The sequence below is a fragment of the Sinocyclocheilus anshuiensis genome, unplaced genomic scaffold (genome assembly GCF_001515605.1).
Source record: "Sinocyclocheilus anshuiensis isolate Anshui unplaced genomic scaffold, SAMN03320099.WGS_v1.1 scaffold690, whole genome shotgun sequence".
NCBI classification, from domain to species: domain Eukaryota; kingdom Metazoa; phylum Chordata; class Actinopteri; order Cypriniformes; family Cyprinidae; genus Sinocyclocheilus; species Sinocyclocheilus anshuiensis.
The window spans coordinates 833,707-845,593 of NW_015547715.1; the positions used below are offsets into that span (position 1 = coordinate 833,707).

The 11,887-nt window shown below is 36.8% G+C and overlaps 1 protein-coding gene across 1 annotated transcript in view; it reads left to right on the top strand.

Moving 5' to 3' along the window:
• Positions 1-11,887, top strand: part of LOC107704161 (tetratricopeptide repeat protein 28-like) — a 289,547-nt gene that overhangs the window by 264,610 nt on the left and 13,050 nt on the right. The window contains 2 exon segments of the mRNA XM_016507027.1: positions 2,769-2,946; positions 10,472-10,612. Of these exon segments, the coding sequence (XP_016362513.1) occupies positions 2,769-2,946; positions 10,472-10,612 (319 nt within the window).

Below are 11,887 nucleotides of genomic sequence, written 5' to 3' on the forward strand. Positions count from 1 at the left end.
TAAATTTTTTGGGTTTTTTTTTTTTTTTTTTTTTTTTCAATTACATTTTAGTAATCATAAAGCATGTTTAATTAATTAAATGACAAAACGTCACTTTTAATTTTTGTCTTTTTTCCAGATACATTTTAGTAAACAAATGCAAAGCATGCGTTAAACAGTTTAACAACAATTTATTAAAAGTTTAACAACAACAAAAAAATTTAGCACCCTATGAATTCTTTTTTCCCCCCCCAGAATTTAGTTTTTGTCCGTTTTAATTTTCCTGGATTCCATTTTTTTTTTTCCTATTTTGCAATTAAATGTTGTTAATCAAAAAGCATGTCTAATTAATGGAAATCATGAAACTTATACAGTTTAACAACAATTTATTAAAAGTTTGACAAAATAGCATTTTTAGGGCCTTATGAAATTATTTTTTTTTCCCCCAAATTTTCTTTTTTCCATTTTAATTTATCTGGATTCTGTTATAATGCTTTAATAAATTTTAATAATCAAAACACGTCTAATCAGTTCAATTCATTACTTTAACAATGTAATAATTTATTACTTTATTTAATTTATTAATTTATTTATTACTTTTTACAATAATAGGGCCCTATGGAATGTTTTATTTATTTATTTTTTCAGCAAAACTGTGTTGTTTCTTTTCATTTTTATGTTTTTTTTTTTAAATTTTTTTATGGACACTAGACCATATTGTGAGTTGATCAATTGAACAGGTCTACTTTTGATTTATTTATCCAAAATTTGCCAAATTCTGTGGCATTCCACATTCTAGAGTAAATTCCATTCTATAACTGAATTCCATGATTCTGTCTGTGTTTTCCGTGGAAATCGTAGGATCCTAACACAGGTTAAAGACTAAGAGTGCAGTAGTGTGTGGTGTGTGGTTAGTGTGTGTAGAGGCGGTGATGTGGGTGTGGGGTGACGGAGGTGTCAGACAGACACAGCACACATCTGAACAGTTCATCAGAGCCCGATCCGGAGACACGCTGAGACGCTGTCTGTCTGTTTGAACACAGACCAACACCACACACAGCCCTGCCGCTCACATTTACACTAGCAGATCAATAAGGCTGAGGCCGTCACACACACTATTCTGTGAAACTGATACCTTTCTCATATTCTAAAAGCACATTTCTGTTCGATTTTAAGCATTTCATTTGACAAAATGCATCTTGAAGTGTTAAAAATTGCATTACACCATCTTAAGCTAAACTAGATGAGTATGATTTTTTTTTAAGGTCACAGACTTCATGTTCATATTTTTCCAAATAAAATGTGCATATTTGTTAATATAGCAAGGACAAGTTAGAAACACAGGACAACAAAATTAAAGAGCTCTGCATATGTATATATTGAATATTTTTCAAACTATCTATACAGAATATTATTTTCAGTTAATTTTATTTTTTATTGTATTTTAGCTTAGCTTAGTTCATCTTATTTTTCTGACTCTTGTCATTTTTCAAGCAAAATGTGCAAGTTGGAAACAGAACGAAATCCTACAACAAAGAAACAATTATTTGCTCAAATTTTCAGTTTCAGGAAAATAGCGTGCAGTGACACACACGCATGCACGCTCAGTTGATCGGTGTGTTTGTCGCTGTCGTATTCCTCACACCTTCTGTTCCCCGTGGCTTCATTGTGCCGCCTGCTGTTTGGTGAAGCTGGTAAAAAGCTGTGAATTAACGCAAAGCGGCAGTACCACCTGCCTCCATAATCCCACCCTCACAACCACACACACACACACACACACACACACACACACACACACACACGTGAAACACACACATATATATATATATATATATATATATATATTTATATAATAAAAACTGAATATACATAAAATAATCAAATAAATTAAATATATGTTTTTATGTATTTGTGATGTATCTTTTCTTTAAAGTATATGTATATAACATTTATGGACATACGGTATATATATATTGATTTTTATTTGTATTTTTTCTTCATAAAAGTGTATATTGCATTTACATTTTATTGATTTTTTTATCATTTTAAATATATAACAATATAGCAAAAAGCGTGTGTGTGTGTGTGTGTGTGTGTGTGTATATATATATATATATATATATGTTTTATGCAACATTCTTTTAGTTTCAGATTTTTTTCATAAACATATCTGATTCTCGTAAGTTTTGAGAAAACTTTGAAATAATCATTTTCGTCTTAGTTTTAGTATACACTGGACACTCACACACGACTGAACACGTCTGCATCTTTCTGGACTTGAAGCTCATTTAATTATTCAAACCTTGACGTCTGTAACAGAAAGACAAGCTCACGTAATCAAACAGACATATGTCTGAAAGCGGGGAGTGCTTTTGCTCATTTACAATATTCACCTAACTAGATTTCAGCCTCTCGCAGGAGACTGCTGACCTTGATCCTGACTCTTGTGTGGCTCTATATGGTATTCTATCTTCATTAATACACAAAGCACGCGCTTTATGTCTGAAGCACTGATGCTCTCAGGAGTTTGAGAGCGTTCGGTTCGGCTGAACTCTTCTTGATGATTGTCTTACATCTGACCTTTAAGTTTGATCATTTTAAGATTAGACTCCTTTACCATGGTGAAATCACTGTTATTTGTAACCGCTCATGGCTTACTGCTTTTATAAAACATCACCAGCAGCAATTACATTTAACAATAATAATACTAATTAACATAATCAAAGTGTATTTAATTTCAGAGATTGTCTCTGTCCAAATCACCATGAGCTTTGCTCTCTGTCTCACAGGTATCTTGAAGTTTCATGAGGTGTATCTGGGTGAGGGAGCGTCGGATGGCGGCACGTCAGACTTCCAGGAGGGCAGCGGAGGCTCTGTGCCCGCGGGGGGTGGCTGTGGAGGCTCGTCTCTGGAGCAGCACATTGCTAACGCGCGGGAAGCTCTGGGGTTGGACTCATACTACAGCAGGTGAATGCCTGAATCACACGTTGCTGGGGTGTACTAGATGTTTGTTAGTACATTGCTAGGTTGTTGCTAAGGTGTTCTGGAATGATGTAATGATGTTAGAGTGTTGCTAAGTGGTTGTTATGGTGTTCTTACTGTTTGCTAGGGTGTTGCTAGGCGATTTCAAGAGTGTACTGGATGTTAGAACGTTGCTAGGTGGTTGCTATGGTGTTCCTAGTGTTGTTTAGGCTGTTGCTAGGTGATTTCAAGGGTGTACTGGATATTAGAGCATTGCTAGGTGGTTGCTATGGTGTTCTTAGTGTTTGTTAGGGTGTTGCTAGGTGATTTCAAGTGTGTACTGGATGTTAGAACATTGCTAGGTGGTTGCTATGGTGTTCTTAGTGTTTGTTAGACTGTTGCTAGGTGATTTCAAGTGTTTACTGGAAGTTAGAACGTTGCTAGGTGGTTGCTAGGGTGTTCCTAGTGTTTGTTAGACTGTTACTAGGTGATTTCAAGGGTGTACTGGATGTTAGAGCATTGCTAGGTGGTTGCTGTGGTGTTCTTACTGTTTGTCAGGTTGTTGCTAAGTGGTTTCTAGGGTGTTCGGGATGTTAGAGTGTTGTTAGGTGGTTTCTAAGGTGTTGCTAGGTGGTTGCTCATTATGAAAAAATATTTAAAATAGTATTGTATTCGTTGTTAGATATTATGATATGATTTGTTAAGATCATTTTTGTAATGTTTAAACTTTGCAAATATATGTTTGCAAAACATTTAACAAAATTTAAAATCTCCCTTTGATCTTCAAGGATTTGTAAAATAAAAGAAAATTAACTAAGTATAGCGTCTTGTTAAATCTCTCTACTTTTGTTTGTTTTATGGTTTTATAAAATATGGATGGCTATGTTAAAAGGCACGATATAAGAATATGCTTTTCTCAATAAAATATTACAGTAAAAGTGCTGCAGAATGCAGCTGTGCTCATGTTAGTGTGAATGTCTGCAACCTCCTAAATATACCCTGATGGATGCGGTCATGTTGGTTAGAAGCGTTGAGCGCAGCGGGGTGGAGTGTGCATGTGTGCGCATACATGCCCCGCAGGAAGCACATCTCAGCGCTCACCAATGCTGTCATATGCCGCAGCAGGGCTGGAGGCCACACCGCACTGATCTCTGGCTCTGTGGCGCTAACCGGGTGGCAGCTGAGGAGTTATTCACCTCTCACATGGAGGTTTCAGTGCTGCAGTGTTGAGTTAACTCTGACATGTAATTAGGTGAAGACGCTGGCAGGTTTGGAGGAGCAGAATGCAGAGAGATGGATGGCAGAACGTCAGAAGCTCTTGGTGTGAATTAAGCAGTAGCCTGAAACAAAGGCCATTATTGTACGCGCGTGGAAAGCCGCGATTCTTTCATGCCGGTGCCAGCGCATTAGTCACTAGAGGTGTGATGGCTTCTCCCAGAGAGCTCTGCGCTCATCCCTGCCCATTAAAGGATAATTTAGCGCTTGACTGAGGGGCTGCGAGCAATCTTTTCCACTTGGTTGGGTGCAATATGCCACCTTTGAAGACCCCATTCATTGTGCAGAAAGAAAGAGGCACGAACAGGAATTGTGATACCCGCGACCGGCTGCAATATGAGCGATTATGGCTCGTTTAGCGAGACCTCTTGCACCCTTCCGTGTGTGTGGTGGTTTCTAAGGTGTTGCTAGGTGGTTGCTCATTATGAAAAAATATTTAAAATAGTATTGTATTCGTTGTTAGATATTATGATATGATTTGTTAAGATCATTTTTGTAATGTTTAAACTTTGCAAATATATGTTTGCAAAACATTTAACAAAATTTAAAATCTCCCTTTGATCTTCAAGGATTTGTAAAATAAAAGAAAATTAACTAAGTATAGCGTCTTGTTAAATCTCTCTACTTTTGTTTGTTTTATGGTTTTATAAAATATGGATGGCTATGTTAAAAGGCACGATATAAGAATATGCTTTTCTCAATAAAATATTACAGTAAAAGTGCTGCAGAATGCAGCTGTGCTCATGTTAGTGTGAATGTCTGCAACCTCCTAAATATACCCTGATGGATGCGGTCATGTTGGTTAGAAGCGTTGAGCGCAGCGGGGTGGAGTGTGCATGTGTGCGCATACATGCCCCGCAGGAAGCACATCTCAGCGCTCACCAATGCTGTCATATGCCGCAGCAGGGCTGGAGGCCACACCGCACTGATCTCTGGCTCTGTGGCGCTAACCGGGTGGCAGCTGAGGAGTTATTCACCTCTCACATGGAGGTTTCAGTGCTGCAGTGTTGAGTTAACTCTGACATGTAATTAGGTGAAGACGCTGGCAGGTTTGGAGGAGCAGAATGCAGAGAGATGGATGGCAGAACGTCAGAAGCTCTTGGTGTGAATTAAGCAGTAGCCTGAAACAAAGGCCATTATTGTACGCGCGTGGAAAGCCGCGATTCTTTCATGCCGGTGCCAGCGCATTAGTCACTAGAGGTGTGATGGCTTCTCCCAGAGAGCTCTGCGCTCATCCCTGCCCATTAAAGGATAATTTAGCGCTTGACTGAGGGGCTGCGAGCAATCTTTTCCACTTGGTTGGGTGCAATATGCCACCTTTGAAGACCCCATTCATTGTGCAGAAAGAAAGAGGCACGAACAGGAATTGTGATACCCGCGACCGGCTGCAATATGAGCGATTATGGCTCGTTTAGCGAGACCTCTTGCACCCTTCCGTGTGTGTGTGTGTTGACTGGAGTGCCGCTCGTAAGATTCATCAGCATAATTCTGTGATTAAGTGAAAGTGACGTGACATGTGGCCAAGTATGGTGACCCATACTCGGAATTAGTGCTCTGCATTTATCCCATCCAATGTGCACACACACAGCAGTGAACACACACATACCGTGAACACACACCCGGAGCAGTGGGCAGCCTTTTTTTTGCTGCGGCGCCCGGGGAGCAGTTGGGGGCAGAGCGCTGTACATTCACTTCCCCCACCTACAATCCCTGCCGGTACGAGACTCGAACCCGCAACCTTTGGGTTACGAGTCCGACTCTCTAACCATTAGGCCACGACTTCCACAGTTTCAGCAGGATTGTTCATGTGACAGCTCACCGCCGTGAAGGGTGGTTGCCAGGATGTTGCTGTATAGTTGCTAGGTGCAAATGAGCCCAAGTATGATATTCTGGTCTCTAGATATGGATTGGATATGTTAGCCTGTTTAAACCTCTGAGTAGAAATTGAATTATGAGATAAGGTTTAATACAACAAAGTATGTCATGTTGGAAGATATATAGAGTCAAAATAGGAGCTATTAAGTCTATGTTGCTATTAAGAAAATGCAATGTCATATTTTGAGATACAGTTTGTAAAGTCATAATTCAAGATATGTAAAGATATACTTAGATATATAGTAAAATTATGAGATATAGTCAATTTAAGATGAAGTCACATTGTGAGATGTATAGTAATATTATGAGCTGTATAAAGTCATATTTCAAGATACATTATATGAAGTCATATTGTGAGATAATATTATGAGATATATAAAGTCAATGTGAAGTATTGTCATATTTATTCAAAAGTCATATTGTGAGATATAAGTAATAATGTGAGATATACAGTATAGTAATATGTACATAAATATTAAGTCATAATGTGAGATGTGAAGTCAGTTGCAAAATGTATATAATATTATGAGATATATAGTCATATGTTGAGATAAAGCCATATTGTGAGATATATATTAATATTATGGAAAATATAGTCATATTCTGAGATATGAAATCAAAATGTGAGATATGAAGTCGTGAGATTTGTGATATATATAGTAATATTATGAGATATATAGTCACATTTTGATGTATAGTCATAATCTGAGATATCAAGTAATATTTTGAGATATGAAATCATATTATGAGATGTATAGTTATATTATCAGATATGTGAAGTCACTGTAAGATATATAGTAATATTATGAGATATATAAAGTCATATTTTAAGAAATAATTCATAATGTGATATATGAAGTCATGTTGTAAGATATGCAGTGATATTATGTGATATACTGTATAGTAATGAGATATGTGACCCTGGAGCACAAAAGCAGTCTTAAGTCGCTGGGGTATATTTGTAGCAATAGCCAAAAATACAATTTGTGTATAGTAAATAAATGTATGGGTCAAAATTATCGATTTTTCTTTTATGCCAAAAATCATTAGGATATCAAGTAAAGATCATGTTCCATGAAGATATTTTGTAAATTTCCTACCGTAAATATATCAAAACTTAATTTTTGATTAGTTATATGCATTGCTAAGAACTTAATTTGGACAGCTTTAAAGATGATTTTCTCAATATTTAGATTTTTTTGCACCCTCAGATTCCAGATTTTCAAATAGTTGTATCTCGACCAAATATTGTCCTATCCTAACAAACCATACATCAATGGAAATATTATTTATTCAGCTTTCAGATGATGTATAAATCTCAATTTCAAAAAATTGACCGTTATAACTGGTTTTGTGGTCCAGGGTCACATATTAATTTGAGAAAGGAACTTTGAAGCAGATGAAAATCACATTTCAAGATATATAAAGTCATATTTCGAGATATATGAAGTCATAATGTAAGGTATATCATAACATTATGAGATACATGAAGTCATAATGTAAGGTATATAGTAACATTATGAGGTATATTGCTTGTTTTATTATCCAGCAGGTGAAAAACATAAGCCCTATCATCCTCTCTTCAACAAGACACATGATTTGAGGAATCATTCATGTCTATATCATAAGTGGTTTGTTTGTCATTAAAGCTGTGGTCTGAGTTATGGTTCATAAACCAATTCGGCCTAATTTGCAGAAATAAACTGCTGTGATGATTTATAATTTGCATATTATAGACTAATGCATTCTTATTGCTGCTTGTCTCAGCAGTAATGGCTTTCAAACGCATCCGCCGCAGACAGCGTGTAAACAGCTTCCGCCTGCGCTCACGGTGTTACTCCGGAGGCGTAATCAATCTCAGACCCAGTGTGAACAACCTTAGTTAACCTACCTGATCAGGTTAGAGAGTCTCTCACTATAGGAAGGTTTTCCTTTCAGAGCATCCTCGCATATCTCTGCCTGCCACACGCAGCCCACGGCACTGTCTCCACATCTGAGCCATCTTCATTTCCAAAGCACGCTTCCCAAACAGATCCGTCTGCGGCTGCATCCACATCCACAGCAGCTCAGGTGCAGGAAAGCACGTGGACGTCGCAGATGCAAGCGCTCGCCCCACAACTGGTTCAAAGTCTGTCACTTTAAGCACAAATATATGAAAAGCAGATCTCTTTCTCCGGCTCCTCTGGTGCTTTTCATTTCTGGTTGGCACCAAAATGAGATTATTCCCGTCCTACAGTGTTGTACCGTGACAAAGAATTCAATTAACATTTCAACAGGATTTGGGATGGCTTCCGTCTCAAGAGGGAGTGCAACGGACGCCAGAACATGTTTGCAGAGATAAAGGATGCAAAATGAGTAGAATGCTGGTGCTCTGACATCTTGGAATAGTTCAGAAATCTAGGGAAGAGGATTAGCAGACGTTCCCTTTCATTCTCAGAGCAAAGTGCTTAAACAAACACACGCTAACGAGCTATTCAGACGTCTGTAGAGAATTCAAATGTATTAAGATAAGTCATATTGTGAGATATAAAGTAACATTATGAGATATATTAAGTCATATTTTGAGATATTATGTCATATTGTGAAATATATAGTCGTATTTTGAGATATGACATAAATTTGAGATATTAAATCATATGATATATATTCATAGTAATATGATATATATAAAGTTATAGTTTGACGTAAGTCATTTTGAGATATATAATAAAATTATGATATATTAAGTCATATATTGAAACATTAAGTCATATTGTGAGATTTAAAGTCATATTTTGAGATATGAAATAAATGTGAGATCTGAAGTCATACGATATATATTCATAGGAATATGAGATATTTAATGTTACATTTTGAGATAAAGCCACATTGTGAGATATATAGTAATATTATGCAATATACATGATCCTGTTTTGAGGAATATTAAGTCAATGTGAGATTAGTCATATTATGAGACATATAGTAATATTACGAGATACAGCTGTATTTTGAGAAATAATAAGTTAATGTAAAATATGAAGTTGTATTGTGAGATATATAGTAATATTATGAGATATAGTCATATTTAGAGAAATGTTAAGTCAGTGTGAGATATATATTGAGATGTATGTAGTAGTATGAGATATATAGTCATGAGATGTATAGTATTATGAGATATATAAAGTAATTTAGAAATAATGCCATATAGTGAGATATATAGTAATATTATGCAATATATAGTCATAATGTGAGATATAATGCCATGTGATGTTTGTATGTATTTACAATATGAGATATATAAAGCTATATTTTGAGATATATGGAGTCATTGTGAGATGTATATTAATATTATGCTATATGTTCATATTTTGAGATATTAATTCATCATGTGATATATGAATTCATTGTGAGATATGTCATATTTTGAGATTTATTAAATCATAATGTTAGATATGAAGTCAGATGACATTGTGCATACAGTAATATGAGATATATAAAGTTATATTTTGAGAAATAGGGAAGACGTTCCCTTTCATTCTCAGAGCAAAGTTCTTAAACAAACACATGCTAACGAGCTATTCAGACGTCTGTAGAGCATTCGAATCTCTTCACATCGACATGTTGTAATGCCATCTGATAATGTGTCCAAAATAATCAGCGGAACATCTGCGTCGTGCATTAGGTGCAAACGAAGCGCGTTTTGTGTGTAATCGAGGTGAGGTGGATAAAACGTATTAACCCAATAGAAGAATCCAAGTGTGTCGTCTCAGATGAGTCAGATTACTGGAGAGATCTGTTTTTTCATTAAAGCTAATCAGAGAAATTTGCTCAAGTGTTCCCCAGATGCAGAGAGACTCGTGAGTAATTATCTGTGATTGTGGCTGCCGTTGTGCTCGACTTGTTTGGTCGTTTATAAAATTGTTTCTGTTATTTTGCGTTGCATCTCAATGGACACTGTGAATGAAAAGTCAACAAACATGTGCATGTCTGGATATAAAAGCGAGTGTGTTTGACAGTGGTATTGATAAGTGGGAGCATTTCATTCCTCAGATGTTGTGCTTTCATAGCTGAGAAAACTTAATTGAGTTACCAGTTATGTTTCATTGAAATGTTGTGTCAGAGAAATAAAAAATAGACACAAATGAGTCAGTAGAAACAAGTATTTCAGAGTCTTGTTGAATAATTGACTATATTATTTGGCAGACGTGATGCTTATTGTTTCATTGTTAGTTTTACATCATGAAATTATTAATTGAACTTGTTTTTTCATCAAAAAAGCAATTAAGCCGAGTTACTCTGTAGTGATTGTACCATGTTTTGTACCCAACAGCTTCCCTCAACTGTGGTAAAATCACTGTAACACTTGTTACTTGAATAAATCACATTATGTTTGGTGTTTCAGAGCTTGTTCGAGCAGCGAGACGGAGAGCGAAGCTGGAGACCTTTTGGACCAGCAGTTTGAAGAACTCGATAATAAACTCAACTCAGTGACCGACCCGACTGGCTTCTTGAGGATGGTTTCCAGAAACAACCTCTTCAACAGGTCAGACACAACATTCATCATATAAAGTCTTTCTGAAAGTGTTTTTCAGACTAAAAAATATTCTTTTTATTATAATGAAAGTGGACAAGGTCAAAATGACAAATAAACACCATTAGAGTGTCATAAAAGGGGTTCAAGGGAGTCGCTCGCTTTATTCTAATTGTGCTTTTGTAGCGGTGTGTTTTCTGCGTTGTGTCGAAACGAAAGACAGACTGCAAAAATTCTTTCCATCAGGTCCTCATTTATTCTGGATAACACAAACGAATATATATGAGGACTCGTGCAGCATATAAACCAGCGTGCGGCAGCAATGCACGACGCGCTGTGACGTCTCATGCAGACTGGGGCAATATACTTTCACAAAAACACATTTTAAGAACATATAACAATAAAGCATGTACCTGGATAACACAAACGAATATATATGAGGACTCGTGCAGCATATAAACCAGCGTGCGGCAGCAATGCACGACGCTGAGAAAGAGAAGATTACAGATATTAAAAAGAAACTTAAATAAAGAAAAATACAGAAATTAGATATTCAGCTCTCTGTTTGCAGTGCGTCAGTCACACTCGTCAGCAAAGTGAGTGAAACACACACACAAACACACATTTTTACTAAGCAACGGGGTAAACAGCTGCTGGCTTGCAAACCAACCGCGGTTCGGACCCAAATAAAATAATATGAACGCAGTACAGCGGGGTCAGGGGGAGGGGGGAGCAATCGAACTCTGGTTCGGACCAGGCAAGCGAACCAAGTGTGAAAGCACCCTAAGTCTTCTAAAGTTATATGATTGATTTGCTTGAGGAGGAGGCCAAAATGTAAGTGTTTTATTCACTGAAAATCCACCTTGGCTCATTCATGAGAGTTCATTAGACAAGTAGTGATCAAGCGATTTATTGATCAAAAGAAGGATTCTAGAATTAGAAGTTGAATCTTTTAAATGAATCATTTGATCCAGGCCACAGAATCAGCTTGATTCATTCATTCACTGATCTGGTTACTGGAAGTAAAGATTATCAGTGAAAAACAAGTAAAAGTTTGGCCTGATTGCTTCAGAAGAGTTGAAATGTAGCTCATAAGTTGTGTTGACTATTTTTATGTCCTGTAACAACGTTCGTAGTTCGGGAAGAAGGAGGCGGGAACCGGCAAACACTTCAACACAACTTTAATAAAATAAACAAACACAAAATAGCACGACAGCCCCTCGCGGACGACTGTCGCGCACAAACAAAACCAAAACACAAAATAAAGTCCAGGCCTGGTCCTCTCTC